General features: G+C 41.6%; 2 protein-coding genes across 2 annotated transcripts in view; both read left to right on the top strand.

The window, feature by feature from the left end:
• Positions 1 to 599: 599 nt before the first annotated feature.
• On the top strand, positions 600 to 4,871 carry LOC140999891 (U8 snoRNA-decapping enzyme). Its single transcript, XM_073470456.1, has 5 exons — positions 600 to 657; positions 824 to 955; positions 1,180 to 1,220; positions 3,289 to 3,550; positions 3,746 to 4,871. The coding sequence occupies exons 2-5, from the start codon at positions 824 to 826 to the stop codon at positions 3,989 to 3,991; spliced, it is 681 nt and encodes a 226-aa protein (XP_073326557.1). The 5' UTR covers positions 600 to 657; the 3' UTR covers positions 3,992 to 4,871.
• A 1,874-nt stretch (positions 4,872 to 6,745) lies between these two features.
• Positions 6,746 to 20,500, top strand: part of LOC141000366 (SLIT-ROBO Rho GTPase-activating protein 3-like) — a 34,868-nt gene continuing 21,113 nt past the window's right edge. The window contains exons 1-4 of the mRNA XM_073471074.1: positions 6,746 to 6,780; positions 15,113 to 15,473; positions 18,379 to 18,550; positions 18,661 to 18,823. Of these exons, the coding sequence (XP_073327175.1) occupies positions 15,404 to 15,473; positions 18,379 to 18,550; positions 18,661 to 18,823 (405 nt within the window). The 5' untranslated portion in view covers positions 6,746 to 6,780; positions 15,113 to 15,403. The remainder of the gene's footprint in view (positions 6,781 to 15,112; positions 15,474 to 18,378; positions 18,551 to 18,660; positions 18,824 to 20,500) is intronic.

Raw genomic sequence — 20,500 nt, 5'->3', positions numbered from 1 at the left:
TTTAAAGACAAAAACAATAAAGAATAAATGGTTCATTGTTACCCTTTAATAACATTGTAACATCCTCATGAATGGTGTCCATTAGGCTGTAATAGCAAATACTTCTTGGGTGACGGATATTAAACAGACAATATTTAGACCTTCTGGATTTAGTTATTGTCTGACAAAGCATTATTGTCAGACCTATTTAGTAAAAAATATCAATCTTAATGGTTATTCCAAATTAGACACACAGAGTTGCGTGCTACCAGCTCTTTAAATATCAAATTACTGTAATGTAGAGTTTTATTAGTCAACATTGAAAACAGAAAGAACAAAAAAAGAAAAAGCCTGAAAATATGCCAACCGTATAAAAAAACACTAAAACAAATCATAAATGAGTGACTAATTCAGATAGATAGATAGATAGATAGATAGATAGATAGATAGATAGATAGATAGATAGATAGATAGATAGATAGATAGATACCAATGGAAAGTTCAGTCCAAGGCAGGGATTCCCCAGTTGTCAGTCTACTCCACACCAGCAGAGGGAGCTAAAACTTTTTTGGTACAAGTCTCAAATCTCTTTCTTTAAGCTTCCTGCTTTGCATAGCATTCCATAAGCTCCACTGCATACAAACCCTCAGGCCTTCAAGCTAATCAGTGAAGATTCAGGTCTGTTGACTCAAGCATATGAACAAGGAACAGAAACTGACACAGAAATCAAGTGTATTTGCATGATGTTACATTGGCAGCACATGACAAGGAGGAGGGCATACAGAGTGAGCTGAAATGTGACTGTGTCATTTCTTTTGCTCTGTGTTTGTGTGTACACTTGTAGATGGCGAGTGGACAGCTGTCGAGGGCGGAGGCACTGGCGCGCTCTGGCTTCAGGCATGCGTGCCATGTGATGCTCTACTCTGACACGAAAACTCAGCTGTTTGGGAAATTTCCCATCAGACATATCATACTGGTGAGGAAGAGTACTGTGTGAGTTTGCACGTGTTTAAGAGTGGATGGAAATGATTCCTTGCATACATAAAGTGATGTAGATGTTAGCTTTCAATGTTTCTGCATGTTTGCATAAAAACACAGTCCTGTTTGTGTCTAAGGATCTCTGCCTCTCTATGTGTGTGTGTATGTGTGTGCATGTGTTTGTGTGTGAGTGAGTGTAACAGCCTCTGTCACTTCCCACAGATGCAGATGCGCTTTGACGGTCTGCTGGGTTTCCCTGGCGGGTGAGTCTTTCCTGGTGCTGCTTTTGTTTTATCCTCTTCTGTGCACAGGTACCCCTAGCTTAGGTTTGCAAGTCTCTTCTTTTCTTCACAGATGAGCCCCGTGAAATGATGTAAACCTTTGCGGAAACACAAGAAAATATGCATGACAGGTTCTTCTGTAAGGTTGCTTATCTTGCCGTAAAACAACTGTTTTCAAACGCTGTAGTTGTCAGACACATACTGCTTCATTAGGATTCAACTTAATATGAATCACTTGTGCCTTTGTATCTGTGATTTACAGTATTCACTGCCAGAATTTCTGGGCCATCGTTTGCCAACACAGTGAAATTATGTAACATGGCTGGAAGAAAAGTCTGTAAAATCATGATGATGTATGCAAAAGGAAGGAACACTGCTATAGCAAATGGGAACAATGGTCCGAATGGATTATCATAAATTTGGTTCAGACATTCATGTTTTTCTTGGAATGAATAATAATCATTTTGGTGATCCCCTGATTTTCTCATCTAGCCCCATCTTCAGGTCAGAGTTTGAAATTGTCCAATAGTTTGGTTTATGACTAAATACCTGCAAAACCAGTGAGATAATCAGCCAATTAGTGTGTTCAGTGCTAAAGGCCATTTGTGCTTTGGGTGCAAATGTTAACACGCTAATGCTCAAAACTAAGATATGGAACATGGTAAATATTATACCTGCTTAACATCATCATGTTCGCATTATGGAAATGTGACATTAGCATTTAGCTCAAAGCATCACTGTGTATAAGTATAGCCTCACAGCATATACTCCGTGAGAATATTTTGAGTGAATACACTCACTACATATCCTAAAACCTGTTAGCATGTTGTATGGAATTTGGACACAGTGCAGCCCTGACTCAACTAAACAGCATGTTGGTGTAAAAATGTGAAAAATTATCAAAATGAAACATTCTGACTAAAAAACATTCTAACCAAAAAAAACACAAATGACAAGCAGTAGTCAATAAAATATTGTTATTCCACAGGTTGGTGTGTACTGTGTGGCTATTGATCCATATTCACATGGCAGCCATTTTTCTCAGCTGTGATGTGACACTTGACATCAATCAGAAATTGAAAAGGCAACAGATCATAATCAGAATCATATTTCAAGATCAACAACACATTTGATAACCTGATAGCTACCAGTAGACAACAGCTAATGTTATCATACAGCCACTTCATAGCTAACATTACTGCTTGATAGTGGTGCACAATACGATAGGAAAGGCGTAAATTAATCCTAAGAGTAAGACACATTGGATGTAATCATGTTGTTATCTTGCTGTCTCTTCACCGATTTCAGAATTGTTCTGGTTAAGTCAGTAGCATTATGTGACATTATGCTCACTGGAACACACATATTTCTGTGCAATGTTCATACAGACTACATTCAACACAAAAGGTCTTCAAGCAGGGAGTTTTTCGTGTAGCATGAAGACCCTGGTAAGACATTGCTGCTTCATTACATAACCTTACCTTACATTGCAAGTTTAATTACATCCAGTGCATTTTTCATTAATAAATAAATGTGTCCAAATGGTGTGCTGATATTTCCAAATGAATGCACACCTTCTTATTTCATGGTGTGACACCATCAAAAGGTCGACTGGGATGATGTGAAATGACGACAGTTTGTCAGATCCTGGAACACAGTTCTGGTTCACAGAAGTGTGAAATTGGAGCAAAATGGCCACCGTGTGATATGGTCTGTTATTCTATAAACCATATAAGGTTTCTATTATGGAATTCACTTTTGAATGTTTTAATTTGTAATATTCTTGAATTGAAAACTTGATTCCGATTTTTTGTGTTATCTGAGTTGTTAAGATTCACTTGTCTTTAACGTGACACCGCTATCAAGAGCCAACGTGACACGAAGCAGGAGCAGCTCAATGAGTTTGGGGCTTTAAATATAAGGAGCTTTTCAGTCTGCTTGATTCACTCACTCTCTACATTGACAAGTCTCAGGAGAACAGTATGGCTGTCATTGTTTATCTACTTTCATCTCCGACCCTGACCTTTGACCCCTACCCCCTACATTGCAGGCTTGTTAACCCATCTGAGGAGACTCTGGAGGAGGGACTTAGCAGGGAATTGTTAGAGGAGCTGGGTGTGGCTCTTCCTATATCGGTAGAAGATCATGTGGACTCCTGCTATGCCCCTGCTTCCTCCCCTTCCTCCTCTTCCTCCTCCTCCTCCTCTTCCTCCCATCTTATCACTCACTTCTATGTTAAGAAGATTGAAGAGGAGCAGATTACGGAGGTGGAGAGAGCGGCTGTATCATCTGCAACAGATCATGGACAGGAGGTAACGTGTGTGTGTGTGTGTGTGTGTGTGTGTGTGTGTTTGTGCTTTTCCTTCTAGAATGACTGATGGCAGCCATTTACCTGATCTCATGCTCTGTTCCTCATCACCTGTTCTCTCTCTCCCTCTCTCTCCTTCCCTCTCTCTCCTTCCCTCCCTCTCTCTCCCTCTCTCTCTCTCTGTCTCTATCTCTCTCAGGTTCTAGGAATGGTCCGAGTCCCGCTCTACGCCATGAAGGGCGGGAGAGGCCTCACGGCCTTCCTGTCGCACTGCTTCATCGGCAATGCTCGCTCCCAGCTGGTCGACTCTCTGCTGCGCTTCAGCCTGGTCGCCCCTGAGGAGTTGCACAAAGCCCTCACATACTCTCTGACGATGCACACACACACGGCAGAGGACCTGAAAGCAGCCCTCGCTTTGACAGAGGCAAGGAGGAATAAGCGATGAAACACACCTGCACATGCAACAGCAAATCCTCTCAGGCATACGCTTAGATACAGTTTGGCCATCATCGATGTTTACTCACACACTTTAAGGAATATTTCACCCAAAAATGAAAATTCAGTCACTATCTACTCACCCCCATGCAGATGGAAATGCAGTTGAATTTTCGCAGTCCAGCTTCACAGAAAAACAGAGTTGCAGCATTCTCCTAAACAACTGAAGTAGATGGGGACTTGTTTGAAAATAGAAAAAAATAGATAAAATGGCTTCATACAGCTCTACCAGTGTAATTCAAGTCTCTGGAAGTCCTGAGATCCCAAACTGATTTGAAAAGATGTTATTTACACCCATTTTTTTCTCTGATATCTGTACTGTAGCTGCTAAGCTAAATAGGTTAGCAACACACCCCGTCTAAAGTGGGTGCACGAGCTTGGCCGCATATTGAGGATGCAATTTGGGATCTTAGGGCTTCCAGAGACCTGAATTGCATCAAATGAGCTGTATGGAGCCATTTCATGTGTTTTTAGGGGTGATTTTTTACGTTTTGAAACAAGTCCCCATCTTCAGTTTAGGAGAATGCTGTAACGTTGTTTTGCTGTGAAGCTCCAGAAATGTTTTGAGGACTTTGAAATTTCTTGCAACATTCCAGCAGCGTGGGGGCGAGTAGATAATGACTGAAGTTTCATTTTTGAGTGATCTTATCCTTTTACCATTAACACAGACACACACACACACACACACACACACACACACACACACACACACACAGTGGCACACTGATTCTGAGTTGGTGACTCATTATTGCCTACTGTGCATCAAACGGTTTGGGGAAAACATTATCAACTGCTTTACCATTAATGGAAATAAAAGCCTTTACACTGTCTATCATATTCTAACTCTGTCAATTTTCTCCTCCTGATGTTGATTTCAAACAGAAAAAATGATTATATGATGTGTGAAAGCAGTTGTTACAGTAATTAATACTCCATCAAATCTTTTTCTATCTTAATGTTGTGATGAAGTTGACATTTTAATGATTACATCAGGGATTTTAACACATCTCAGCATATTGTAAGATAGTAGTGGCATGCAAAAAGGGCAACGTGTGATAATAAAAATGTGCACAGAAAAAAACGACACCACACAAGGCTGTACCACCTTATATGGCAATTCATAGGCACCTTGTGGTATTCTATACCTGCCTAGATCAAAGAGGCAGAAAATATCCTCTTCTCAATGAGCTCTGTCTCTGTGCTCCTCACATTTTTGGTGGTTTCATTTATGAAGTTATTGCGCAGTGCTGCTGGTGCAATCCAAGGATTAATTACGTCCGTGACATACTATAAAGCCTACAGGCGAAGATTTGATTCTGTTTAAGTGTACCCTCGGTGCGCATAACGCGCCTGCACCAGATGTTGGTAACCTCATTCCCAGACAATATTGCTGGCTGTGAGCTAGAACAGAGACATGGTGCTGCCTAATGTTCATGATATCTACTGTAAGTGTGCAATGTGAATCTTCCCACTGTTTTTTTAATGTACAAATGTATAGTGCAAGAAATACAGAGAGAATATAACAAACACTGAGTTTATCTTTGATTCATTAATCATGCAGCAGGTTTACTACACTGCATTCAGCGTGATAAATCCGCCCAAGTGTTGATAAACTGGATGCAGAATGTACCTAAAAGATGGAGTGAGGGGGTGAAAGATGCTGAGAGAAACACACTCACTCACTCATCTTTTATTCAGCTTTATAATACAAAAGATTTATTGTAGAGTCAAGGGCAGGCGCAACCATTAATCATAACTACATACAGATCGAGCAGGTGTTAATAGAATTGGTGATGCAAGTAGAATTCATGAGTGAAGTACAGTGTGATCTGCTGTCGATAAGTGTCTCTCAATCAGAGTGCGTTTTTTTCTCAGCTGTCAAGAGGGAAAATGCACCACATCCGGCGCAACAGACAGGAAGCACAGGAGACGTTTCGTACGAAAAAAGCTGCTGTCTGTGGATGTGTTTATGCAGTTCTGTGGCTCTTTTTCTGTGTGTGTGCGTAGGCCTGCATGCAGCTGCTTGAGGACATGCCTCCTTGAAGCATGAATGCGTGTGTGTGAATGCGCTGGAAACGGTCGCATCCTGCACGAGAGTGTGTGAAGAGAGAGGATGCTGTCGTGTGATGGTGCTGCGAGGGCGAATAATACAAGGTCATCAGAAAAACGTTTTCGAGAGAAAGGGATGGAGGGATGGAGGAGGGGAGGGCAGTGCAGGCGAGGGATGGATGGATGAAGGGAGGGAGGGAGGGAGGGAGAGAGCGGGAGCGAGGGATGCTGAGGGAGGAAGACGGTATATTCATAGCAGCAGCGGTATTTATAGCTGCCCAGAGGAGAGGAGAGAGCGGGGGGCGTGGCTTGGGTTGTGGCTTTCGCACTGCTTCACAAGGCAGTGAGGGAGAGAGGGAGGGAATGGGAGGAGAGAGGCAGCTCTGGCGCGAGTGAGAGAGGGGAGGCTATTTGGCATATTTGGCAGGAGAGGGAAGAAAGAAAAGAAGAGAGGGAGGGAGGGCTGTTTTTGAGTGTTTGTGTGTGTGTGCGTGTGTGTGCGTGCATGTGTATGTGTGTGTATGTGCCTGAGAAATGAGAGAGAGAGGGACGAGGGAGGGAGGAGTGTACTGAGCTGAGAGAAATCTGTCAGATTCAAACACACTGCTCTCTGTGTATGTGTGATAGAGAGAAGAGAGGAGGAGAGCTGGGGAACAGATAGAGAGAGACAGAGGAGGACCACAAAGTGAGGTATGTACGGCTGTCACGCTGCTTCTCAATCCCATAACAACCTGTGTGTTTGCATGTGTGCATGTGTGAAAGTGCGTGCATGCTTGTGTGACTAAACTGACTGTGTATTTATATATAGTTTAGTGTTTTAAAGGGACACTGTATCCACTTGGGATTGTCTAAGTGGACAAATGGATGTAGACTCCTGTCAGGGATATCAATTATGTAATATGTGTGCACCATTCTCAGTGTTGATGCTCTGCGTGTGGGTTTGTATGTGTGTGCGTGTGTCTAAACATGCCTGTGTAATCACGCTGAGGTGTTTATGTGGCCATTGTGTGGAGCCTTGACCATATGGGGTGATTTACGGCCATTGTAAATATAACTCAACACTCCTGTGCTGTTAGAGCTGTAGAGCCTTTATTCCTCCTCCCCTCCTCTGTTTATCACCTACACTGTTTTGACAGCTTATTCACATTATGGTATTATATAATAAAGATAAGCAAATGGTTTAAACATCCTTTTTAGAGGGATCTGCAAAGTAGCATCTCCTTTGTGCTGCCGTTTACAGTGCGACAACAAAGATTGTGATGGTAATGTAACACAGCAGCTTTTCCTCAGAAATGGTCAGGTTTTTTATCTGCATGCATTGAAGTTTACCTGGCTCTACATGTAGGTAAGGAGGAGCAGTTTCAGCATCAGGTGTAATTTCTTAAACATACAGTACGGTTGTGCTCAGATCATGACTCCTCTGTTGACTGTCCACATTGATTTTAATCCTAGAAATGCAGCTCACAGGTTGAAATACTGTTGTTTACTGTTACCCTCATAAAAGCGACCGCAGTGTGGTGTAAAATGATGGTCGACCATTGTGATTGGACCGCAACTAAACAGCTAAGAAACTAGTTGTTGTTTTTTTTTCTTTACATGAACAAAACACGCAGAAATCTCTTCGTACTAGTGAGGGAAGCACAATAAATGATGTATTTCACATGCATTTTCTTTACTTGCACGTGCATAAGGTGCATGAAGTTCACCTGTGAGCTGTGGTGGGCAATATCACTGAAAATGTAACATTAAACGGGCGCTGTATAGTTTTGGAGAAGAAATTCAAACTCAGAATTTTAATATTTACAATATTAGTGATCTAGTCAAGCTAGAAGCCTGGCACCATTTCTATCTGCTTTTACATCTCCATTACAGACTAAATGAATGAATAAGCTTATTTGAATTATTTTGTCCTGAGTTGTTGGTTGTTGCTACTCCAACAATAATACCACATGGAAACATGGGGGGTAGGAATACGATAATACTCTGTTAGATGTAAGAGTCATGCATTCCAAATTTGACTTAAGTAAAAGTACCTAAGTATCATTTATTATTCAGTATTCAGAATATACTTTAAAGCACTGTTATGTAGAAATTGGCATTTTGTGCGATTTGGCGCCCCCAGAGTTTCTGAGCGCAACACCACTGTCATAAATACAAATCTGAGGTCTGTAACAATGGCCCATCTCATCACAACATATGTTATATTATTTTATTATAATTATTGTTGCTTTAATATGAAAGCATCACTTTAATGCAATCGGAATCTGCAAAGTAACATGGAACCAAAGCTGTCAGATAAATGTTGCCTCCAAAGTGTAGTGCAGTAGAAGTCTAAAGTACTACTTCATCCTGTTTTTGAGTCTGGGTTCAGAAAAATTACAAGTTTCACTTATCATCAGATTATTCGGAAAATTCAACACGAGAACAGGAACCTTTTGTTTGCATATGTTGTGCTTGGTAAAGTGGGAAGTAAAGTACCAGTATTTCAAAAATCTTACTCATACAGTACAGTATTTCTGACTCATACAAGTACAGTAGAAGAGTAGTAGTATGGTCGAACCTGGGATCAAAACTGACAGTTGAACCAAATCTAAACTGACCTCTTATGAGCTCTGACACAAGAGGTTTGAAGGAAATGCTGGTGTAGAAGTCAACGTTTCAGCAGCTTCTGAGGAGCGGATGTGGCCAACCTGACGGCTTCTCAGCCCTCACAGTACCCAACTGTCCCAAACTGTTTTCATTTAACTTTTTTATACAGCTTTTTGCTGCCAGGACGTACAGGTATGCATTCCACAAACATTACTTGTAAATGATCCTCTACATAAAAACTCATGGCAGGACCTGAGATGTGTAGACAGCAGTGGGATTTGTTCTGTGCCCTTTGGCTTTAATTTTGTAGTCCTGTCTGATGCCAAATTGTCCTCAGTGCTATTGCAATTAGACACCATGCCAGAATCTGAAAGGCACCTTATACTGTGTGTAAAATATACCAAGCTACATTGCCAAAGCCTCTTAAATTCCCCTCTTTTTATTGTAAATGCACACCCTGTACAGTGCTTTGGTGGCCACTCTGTCTTTTATGTAATGCATTATGTAGCCTCAGCTCTCCACTGCCACCTTCAAACTACTCGTCCCTGTGGCCTGTGTTTTGGCAGCGATGAGAACCAGGATTAAGCTGCTGCTGAAAACTTTGAGTGAGATTTGCAGGTACAAAGTAATTCTCTACAGATGGCATGAGAGTAAAACCCTGTGGTAGCATACTACGATATGGTTTCCTGTTTGCTATGCAGCAGCAGCAGTTAAGGAAGGATATAGAGTGGTGTAGACAGGCAAGAAGCAAACTTTGTCAGTGACATGATGAATTTGGATTTTTGCTGCTTTGCATAGCTAATCTTGCATCGCCCTAAATCCCATGACACGTTCTAATGAAACCTGGGGCCAGAGCCAGCATGAGGGCGCTTTACCTGTTGTAGTGCCATCAGGTTGGCTGAATGAGCTGCTTTCACGTTTGCTTTGCAATCTAGCAGCCAATGAATGAGCTGAGCTGACATGTCAGTTAGTGTCCAGGGGTTCAAAGTAGATCAAGTTTTTTGCAGAAGCATTACTGTGAGAAAGTACAGGCTTTACATAGTACAGACTTTGTAATAACACTTTCTTCCTCTTACTAATGAAAAGTTAAATTCATCAGCGCTCAAATATGCACAGTCAGGGATTTTGCTGCTATGGCCTAACTTGGTCTGGTTTGACCAGTAGCCCAAAATTGCTCATTTTAGCCAACTTAACATAGATATTGCTGTGTAACTAACATTCCTGAGTCAGTTCACTATATGGCTATATAACTTTTCTTGTTAGGCTGTTGATTTATAGTTAGAATTACCCTGTAATAGTTATTCATGGCTGCAGTTGCTGCTGTTCATCTCTTAGTTACATCCCTGATACAGTTTTCAGGAGCTTTGCTGTTGTTAGCTCATGGTCTTACCATTGTTTGATCATTTCTTGTGGTCATTCATTCACTCACAGATCTAAGACTCTAAGATGCTTCAACTTGTTTTTCTGTTGGAATCTGTACTGATCAGTTAATTAAAACCCTTCACATATGAATATAAAGTGGCTTTAGCAGTACCAGTAGATAGGTCGGAATTGCCAGTTGCAGTAGCCGGACCTTGAAACACAATGCTCACATTCATTAGTTGCAAACGGATACACTCAGTTCACTGTTGAGCAATGACATGAGCATGAAGGTGTTCTTTTAGCACATTAAAAAAAAACTGGTCAAAATCGATGCAGCAGAGGCCAAGATATCCTTACTTTTAGCCTCAAACTCATGAGGGTTATTGTGGGAGCCAAAGACAACATTATTTAACGATTATCACAGTCTGAGTAGTACTTCTCAAGACGAGTAATCTGACCTTGATGTGTCAAATAGGTGGAATGCCCCTTTAATTAATCAATCTTTCACTGTAAGAACCTGCACCATTGTTGCCAGACTCTGTATGTCCATACAGATAACATCATTTAAGAAAATAAAATGCATGACAGAGTCCTGCAGCTGTTACTATACTGTTAACTGAAACACATTTTAATCTCCTGATGAAGCCATTTCAGGTCATGATGAGGTCTGCAGGACAGAAGCTGCTGTAAGCTCCAACTTTGCACATGTTGTGTCTGCCGTTGGTTATTTGATCTAATTCCATCACGCCTCATGTTAGGTAGGGTAACACGGTGCACAAACAGTATGAATTACTCGTAAATGCTTTTATTTTTTGGTATGCTTTATCTTTAAAGCCATTTTGTTCTACTCTACTCTATTCTTCCAACTGTTGTTTTTCTCCCAGTCCCCTTCTTGCAGCATAATTTGCAACATGTGTCTTCTCCCAATCGTGTTTGTGTCTTTAAGAGCCTCTCCAATCAGTCTGTCAGACTGATGAGTGTCACACGTGACTCTACCTGACTCCTGTTCGGAGGAGTCAACATACAGCTGTGACACATCTGACAGCACAAATTAGCATATGCTCATGTTCAGCGCTCTCATGCACCCCTTTAACATTTCAGTGCTTATCTCCGATCATACTGCGATGATAAAGATGCCACTTCAGCGCCTGTGTGCGCTCTTACAGCTGAAACCTCAAATTTCCCAAAAGTTGTCATTTTCAGGAAGTGAGATCATCTAGCAGAGTCCTGTTGACACCCGTGTGTATTCTTCTTGACATTTTACACTGCATTAGCAATGTTTTGGCTTTGTCTCAGGTTCACAGGGATCAGGGATGATTTTATACTCATGGGAGGCAGCTGTCGAGAAACAATGCAGCTGTAAAGATTGAAAAAATTGGACGACACAAGATAACACAAGATGTACAGTAACAGGGTCAATCCAGCACAGTGTGGTTGGCCATCGCGGCAATGTCAGGAAATCCCCATACAGTATTGGCCGTAACAGCAAACACAGTAAGGCATTTGTATTACTTCCGCTGAGTTTTTTTCTTCAAAGGAAATTAGCAGAAAATCCCCTCAGCAGCAATAAGGATCTATCACACTGTACCACATGTATCCTCTCTTGTCTTCAATCTACTTTATATTCATTACGTGTAGCACATGACCTCCTCCTTCTTTCAGTGACCTTGACTTTAAGTATGAAACACTGTTCCCCGATAACCTCCATCTCTTTGCCCTTACTGTCCTCTTTTACACCCCCTCCGAGTCAATTGTGTTCTCTCTCTCCTGCTCTTTGGCTAGATCGCTCACAGCCCCCCCTCTCTCTTTCTCAGATCATTTACATTGGCTTTGTTCTGCGCAGATTAAGGTCGCTCGCTGATGAAGGCCTCCGGAGCCTCCGAGGTCTCGGGGCCCTCGCAGTCTCATTTGCAGAAATCTCTGCATTTGTTCGCTGCACTTCTCCATTTACTCTCTAGTTCTGTCTGAAACCTCCACTGCAATGTGTCTGGATCATGTCCAACACACAGTTTTGGGAGGGGAAATGAGAGTGCAAATCGAACAGCACTTCTTAACTTCTGAGTGATAGGCTTTAGTGATGATAACACTGATAACACGCGACATGTCAGATCTTCAAACCTCGATTTGCAAGAGCTTTCGCAGGGTACTGTAGGTCACAGGCGACCACATGAAACCAGGTCACTGTTAGGCCACATTAAATCAGTTTAGTTTATTGCACTGCCTATATTTTGCTTCAATTACTGTTTAAGGTTTTAACCAAACTAAAGAATTACTTGAGGCTGATTGAGTAACAGTGTCTCCAGTGACAGCGGCACATGTTGGCACTCATTGCAGAAGACTGAAACCTGTTGAGAAACTGACACAGGATGTGGGAAGTGAAGTTGCCTCTGTCTGTGTGTGCAAGACATAATGTGCGCATGAACTCATCTTGTCAGTATGGTTTACGCTGACTAATAAACATCCATGCAAATGCCTGTGTGTACTGCAATGTAAGCTTTTAGTCATGTGCATGCAGGACTAATTTGATAAAATGTAAGCTAGCTGGCTCTCTCATTCAGCAGCATCCAGCAGTTCTAGTCATTTAAAGCAACATATAATCTGCCTTTAAAGGGTTCCTCCAGTGATTAAGTATTGCAGTGTTATTAAACTGGTAGACTAGCGACGAACAAATCTAAAAAATAAACGTCAAAATCAATGCTAGATATCCAGATTTGTTGTCCTTGGGTTTGTTCCAAAGCTGCTGATTCCAACACTTCCCATAACCCATGTCAATGCGTCTTTTCATTACACCCTTCCTGCCTGGTAAACAACCATGTCTCATAAATGGATTCCCCCACTTTCCATGCATGGTTACTTTCTGTAAGTATGTATGCCCAATAGAACTGCAAAGTGAGAGGAACTATTTTGGTTTTCGAGTAAAAGTCCTGTTCAGTTCCTCCAGAGACAATGTTACATAATCACAGTTGGAGCACTTCCATAGTTTGGATTGAAATTAAACCCTTGCACAAATTTGACCACTTGGCCATTTGGGCAGACTTTGATTTGACTGGATTCACCCCGAATATCCAGTGTACCAATTCTTCTGGTGTTAGCTGTAAGCTAGCTGGCAACAGAGGTGTGTGTGTGTGTGTGTGTGTGTGTGTGTGTTCAGCTCAGCCTCTGACTGACCTCAAGACACATCAGAAACTTCTTTCTTTTAGTTCTCTCTGGACTCTCCTTTTCCCTTTTTCATCTCTGTATCTTTATATATAATGAATATAAACTAAAAAGGAAGCTTTGCACTGAAGTTTAACTTGCATGAATGTGCCTTCACATCAGTACATCAATACACGCTGCCCCCTGTGAATTCTTGTCTAATTGCATATTTCAGTTGATTTTGTTTGCAGTTGTGCTGCCTCAAAATTCGCAATGAGTTCTGTCTGAACACAGTCAGTAAAAAAATCTGAAAATGGGTTACAAAAGTAGAAGGTACAAGACTGCCGAGATGAAAACTACAGCTCCCAGGGCGATTTCAGTCAGAGACATTCCCAACATCACAGCGGTGAAAATGATGGCTGGTGGAAGTCAAAGATTACACTGCTCGGAAGACTTAAAACACAATCTGCACCTTAATTGAAACAAATTTAGGTTGTGGCTGAGGCTCATGGGTATTTTAGTATTTTGATCCATCTGCTATGAAATTACGTAGACTGGTAGACTGATTGATTATTATATGACATACATACATGTATACGTAGCTTCTTCAATTAGCACAACCGTCAGCTGTGGTTTCAGCTGTGGTAACATAAATGCTCTAGTGTTTAGGGCATTTTTAATGATTTGGTGTCCCCCACAGAGTGCAACACAGAAATCGCAGGTCTGTAACAATTTGCCAGACGTAATGTAGGTGCAAACTACAAACAAAACTCATTCAGTCATAACAATGTTAAGTCTTGAAAACTTGTTTCTTGTACCTAAGGCTGTGATCCTATCCTCTGAGGGTAGCGGAGTGGCTGAGACAGAGACACCATTCACCCTATTACAGGACACTGAACCGTCAAAATGATTTTGAAGCTTTTTTTTAAGGTAAAAAGTTACATAATGTTGCTTTTCTTTGAAAATAAAGGACATCTCTAAGTGACCCCACACTTTTGAGTGGATTGGTGAATCCGATTCCAGCATTTGAGACCGTATCAGAACAACCTTGGTTTCTATGTTGACCAACCCTAACCCACGGAAAACATTACATTAGCAATTCAAAATGGGAATTTAGAGTGGGAAAAAATGTCTCTGTCACAAGTGACTCCTCCCACTTTTCAACTCCATTAAGATAACCCGGATGACATCAGCAGGGTTATTTTTCTCATTTGTCAAAACTCCTCCAGAGCCACAAAAGACAACTGCCTCTCCCAGGCTGAGAAGTACTTCTCATGATGAGTAAACTGACTTTGATTTGTGAAATTGGTGTACTTTCCCACTAACATCTGTAAACAACAGTGGTAACCCACAGAGCAACTGTGAGACATTGTTGTATCAGCAAACCACGAGTTGAAACAATCACAGGCCAGTTTCAGGTGGGTCCCCAGAGAGTACTTACTACATCCTCCTGTGACTCTAGCTTTCAAAAGTATAACCGTTTACTTTTAGAAATCTTATTCAGCTTGTGCAGGACGTGTAAAAACAATAATTGGAGACATTTTCTTGTGTATTTGACCATTACCTTTATACTGTAGACATCCCCAATGTCTAACCTCAAGGCACTGAGTGTCCTTCATTACTACTGTTACTCATCACCTCTCATCTTCCCATCCCCCATCCTCCATCCCTCCTCACATCCTCATCACTCTGCCCTCTTACTGTCCATTCTGCGCACTGCCCCCCCCATCCCCGCTGTCCCTCTTATTAAATCTCCCTTCTCTGGTGTCACTGTCCCTTTCTGTCTCGTCGCCCTAGCCTCATTTGTCCTCTTCCTTTGGCTCTCTCATTTTCTCATTCTGTTCTCGATAAATCTCTCTTTCTTGCCCCCTGCTGCCTCTTGTCATCCATATCCACTTCTTATCTTCCCTCTTTTTTCCCTCTCTTTGCTGCTCAGGCCAGCTCACCTATGGATCAGCTTTCATATCAGCAACCCAGGGGATTCCACGGACACTTCAGCAAGACTGACACCCCAGTCGAGCGCAGCCGATCGACACTGATGCGGATGCGCTGCATGCATCTGTAGAGCAGCAAAGGCCAAGGGGACAGGGGTGAAAGGTCACGGACTACTGAGCCGGAGAGGGCGCTGAGGTTGAAAGGTTTCGGGAGGGGAGACTGCGAGGCTACGAGAAGAATCAGAGTTCAGGAAGGAAGGTCTCCGTGACAGACGAGAGTCAAGGGGTCAAAGATGATGACATCACATGGAAAGCTGAGGAGGGAGAAGGGGAGTCTGGCCGAGTACGAATCGCAGATGAAAGGTAAGGCAGTGTGGATGTGCATATGTGTTAGTCCCTGTGTAGGTCTGAGCCCTTTTTTGCACTTCTGTTTATGCATGTGCTCTTACCTGCACGCATGAATGCATATAAGACTGCACGTGTGCATTCATGCATGAATGTGTGCAGTTGCTCTGCACAGTCATCCAGACATAGACTGCGGCAGAATATATTTATGCATATGTGTACATTTATGTGCCAACATATGTTGGCACAAACTCATTAAATCACCTTTGGTTACTGCTTTTTGTTTTTTTAACAACGCTTGATGACAGTCCATACAGGGTCTCTGAAGGCCAATAGGAACACAGAGTGTTTTAATGAAAGTAACAACATGAACAAAACCGATTACGTGTTACAAGATTTTCACGCGACAACAACGGTGTCTGTGTGTGTGTTAAATGCTGTGTTTTTAAGGGGGGAATGGCGTGGTTGGATGGCTCTCTGTACTGTACTACAAGGGTGTATTTATAGCCAGTATTAGTGATGCTGTCTCCTCACATCCAGTCTGCCCCGGGCTGTATACTCACACAGAGACAGAGGAAAAAGAGTAAAGAGGGAAAAGAAGGAGCGGGCGGACCGGGGGTGGGGAGGGGAGGGTGGGCGAGGAAGAAAAGAAAGAGGGAGAGCCAGGAGAAGGTAAGGAAAGAAGGGAGAGAGAGAGATGGGAGAGAGAGAGAGAGATGGGAGAGCGCAGAGCGAAGGCGGTGTTATTTGAGAAACTGATGTTTGTATTAGCCTTTTCAAACCAACGTGCAGCACCGGGCCATGTCGCTACCGTCTTAGCTGTGTTTGCATACAAGCCTGTGCGTATAATACAAGCTTATGTTGGGCCGTGTGTAGTAATCTACTGTATCTGTTGTTGTCAAATTAAAACAGTGGCAATCCCACCTTCAAATGGCAGCATGGGCAGCATTTTATTAAAGCAGCCACAAGGAACTTTCATTTGTTTGTTGATTCGGCGGGCCCTGTGGAGGCCGAGGAAAAGTAATCTTTGTTTTAGGAGCACCAGACTACAGAGCAGCTTCTTTCCCTGGCCCTCTGTTCATCCTCAGCACTGGAAAATATAGTTAATGTTATGACTTATCTGATCTGGATAAGTCGAAATTCAACCCGTGACAGGCATTAGAAATAACCATGAAGAAAGAGTTCATCTTCTCAATGATGGTCTTGTTTGCTTATGTGGGTCATTTTGAGGCATCACTATTAAATTAAGACTCATAACCAGTTAAAAACTCCTCGTAGTACCTATAATTCTTGCTCCCTGGAGGAGCTGCTTAGATTATTCACATTATTCAGGTGAAATGTGTGATGAGAAAAGACATTGTTATATATTCTCTAATTGCATTATTTCTTATTAATTCCATGATGTGTGAATGCACTATTCCTGAAGGAGCCATGGCTGTCTCCAGACAATATTAAGTACTTTAGTCTAAAAGTACAGCAGAGACATATACTGATTGTGTGTGCATGTGTTATTTCCAAATGCACAAATGCGTATGATTAGTTTCACGTGTATGCCTGTGCATGCATGAATCTGCAAGCAGGAGCAGGTGTGATATGCACGGGCCTGTTTCTTAACATGAGACATGGATTACAGTACAGTAAAGACCAGTGATGGGCAAGTTACTTCCAAAACGTATGTACGACTAAGCATACATTATAAAATGGAAGAGGGTAATATTGTTTCATAGCGGGTGATCAAAGCACAGAAGCTCAAGTTAATTGCAGTTCATACAAATCCAGAGGTCGGGGGTTTTGTAATAATAACATTAATAATCGTACATATGTATGTATATATAATACATAGATTGGACTTGACCGTCACGTTTTTGTCCTTTTCACTGATAAACACAAAAAGAAAAAACATAGACTCTCACATAGTAAACATATGTATCGTTTCCTATTTGCTTCCTTGTCACTCAAAAACTGGAAACAGTTGTTGTTTAAACGCTCTGAGCAATGAAATGCAAAACAACTTCTTTTTGGCGTCCATGGTGCTCCCACATTCCAACATGACGCACATGAACACACTGAAGCAGGAAGAACGACTTCCCAAACTTAGGAAATAGGACCATCAGTGGAGCATATGAATGCAGCATCTGACTCTGCAGCCATTTGCCAACATGCTTCTTCTTCGAGGAGATGTATCTGTTGCCACACAGGCAGAAATGGTGTGTTGTGTATAAATTCATTAAAAAACATAAATAAACACTTAATTTTGGGTGGTACACTTAACTAGACACGGCCATTTTATAATCTTATTAGAAATTCATTCAATTAATCTGTTACTGGTTAAAGTAATGCATTACTGTAACTTGTTACCTTTGTAGCTCGTTACCCCCAACACTTGTAAAGACAGAAGATAAAACCTCTCCCTGGGTTACAACATAAGGACTGCTCTACAGCACAGTGTATGCATGTGAAACATATACAGTACAAGAGATGCACATACCGCTACATTTAGTACTAAAAGGTAGTATTTCCTTACTCCAAACTGTACCAGGTTTTGTTTTAATCCTTTTTTGGCAGCACACAGTTACAACATGATAAAATGGGTAAATGTTGGATGAGTGTGTATTTCTATGTGTTGTGAGACACCATATCAAGTGAAGACCTCAACTGTGAATAGACAAATAAAAAAGAAGTCTTCTTCTAAATCATAAATCTGGGAACATATGGAGTTCACCTCTTGAACAAAAGAAAATCTGATCACTGTGTTCATTCATTTCTGTGTATGTGTTCTCATGCCACTCTCTCTGTTTGCCTACGTTGGTATGTGTCCAGGGTTATAAACATGTGTTGACTTAAATTACTGTCTTCCTCCTCCTCTCCCTGTCTGTCTCTCTCTCTGTGTCTGTCCATCTCTGTCTGCCTCTGTGTGTGTCAGACCTGCGGGCTCAACTGACCGACCAGATCAAGATTTTAGACTCTCAGGTGGAGGTGAAACAGCAGCAGCTCTCAGACCTCTCTGAGTTTCTCCGGCGTCGAGGCGACATCGAGGCTGAATATGCGCGAGCCCTCGACAAACTCACCGAGAGATTCACCCACAAGACTAAGAAGTAAGTGTGTATAGAGTGTGGGAGGGCACACGTGTCTTTTTCTATTTCTCTGCTGATTGTGAAGTGTTTCCTGAGGCCATTTCTAAGTAAACATGTCTGTTTTTCTCCAGGAAGGAGCAGTGGGGTCAGTCTGTGTGTCAGGTCTGGTCCGTTTTGCTGACTCAGACTCGTCTGGAGAGCCGGGAACATGCAGCACTGGGTGACACCTGCTGCAACACACTCACACAGAGGTTGACATACAGTACGGAGGATACACACCGTCTGCACAAAAAGGCGAGTGGATGTTTGGTCTTTGGTCACGTGGATGCGGAAACAGACACACCAGAGACATTCAAGACTTAACAGTGCCAGTGGTAGTCGCCACACAAGTCATCATGATACAGTATGGAAATTCTCATTACATTCGGAGTCTTATTTTGAAGGTCATTCTCCTAATATTCCATTAACTCTCTCAACACGCCAAATAAGCCTTGGTCATCGCTTAAAGCTGTCGGCACCCTTCTAGCGTTATGCTCTGATGTGACGTCAAAGTCTGATACGTATTTATATATATGTAGTATAAAGAGTACAAAGTCTGCGTAGGGAGGAGGTTGGTGTAGTTGGATGGATCGGGCACTAGACTTTGTTGTTGTTTATTAGTGGTGAGAAACCGATAGAGAGGCGAAATCCAACTCCTTCTGGTGTGACCCACGGGACGTAATTTAGGAAAATAATTTGTACAGTAGTCTGGGGATCCCATTTGTATTGTGCCATAAATTACTCACATGATGTTTGTCAATTTTAAAAGATACTGTAGCTTTGCAAATCCAAAAGGTTTTTCATAAAGCTGCAGTTATGTAAAAGCAGAGCTAATATGGGGGACTGGCTATACAAGGTTTCAATTATGGGTTTTGGTGAGCTTTAAATGAAACAACATCACTTCTGCAACTGTTGAGTGTGTTGTTCTAATTACGTACTTTCACTTTGTCTTATATGATATATATGTTATACTTAAAAGTTTTCATGACAAACTGCAACTTTCTTAAGTTGAAAAATGATCTTTTAACATTGTCTGTGTGATTCATGGCACAATTCAAATGGGATCAAAAATGATTTGTCCCTCGTCATTCACTACTATACATACTTTTTCTGAAATAAGGTTCCATGGTGGTCCAACGGAGGGGGAGGGACTTCGCCTCTATAGTCAACATTGACTTCTTTTTAACTTACATTACGTAAATTACATAACCCACATAACATAACTCACGTTACTAACACACCTCTCTAACCCAAGCTACATTATTTTCCTAAACCTAACCAAGTAGTTTTGGCACCCTAACCTAATCAAACCGTTTCTTTTGACGACGGAGGTCACCTGACTTTTTCCTTTCCTGGACGCCTAAAACTCATAAAATGTAAAATGATTCTCAGCAAATTTGATTTTGAAAGTCAACCCAACGTTGCATAATTTATAATTTTCATGTTGACTGTGGTGCCCTGCACATGCAAAACTGATATTAGAGCGGTTGGTAGAGCGTCTGTTTGAATCGTAGAGTGAGAACATGTTGTACTCCTCTGAGCTTTATTTTTCAAGTTAGTGATCGTGTTCAATGCTGAGATCAGGAGATGTGATAAAGCTCCTCGATGCAGTTTAAACAGAATATTATCAGACTCTTAGCGTGAAAAGTTTCTGTGTTGTAGATATCACAAAACCTAACGTAAAGGAATGATAACTACCAATAGAAATGGCCAAACGGTTCATTCAAGGTCGTTAGAAAAGGATAGGTTAGGATTTTTTCCTTTACAGTCATATTTAATCACTTATTATTTGAAGGAGTTTTCTGTAGACTGTCAGTACCTGGAGCAAAGCAAAATAAGCCGATTACCACACGAACATCAAGTTACACTAATAAACAACAGAAATCGCTCCAGCTTTCTCTCCCATAAGAAAAATAAGCCCAACACTATTTT

This window comes from Pagrus major, chromosome 7 (genome assembly GCF_040436345.1).
Source record: "Pagrus major chromosome 7, Pma_NU_1.0".
In the NCBI taxonomy this organism is placed as follows: Eukaryota; Metazoa; Chordata; class Actinopteri; order Spariformes; family Sparidae; genus Pagrus; species Pagrus major.
Note: the sequence above shows the minus strand (reverse complement) of the source record. Positions and strands in the feature narration are given on the sequence as shown.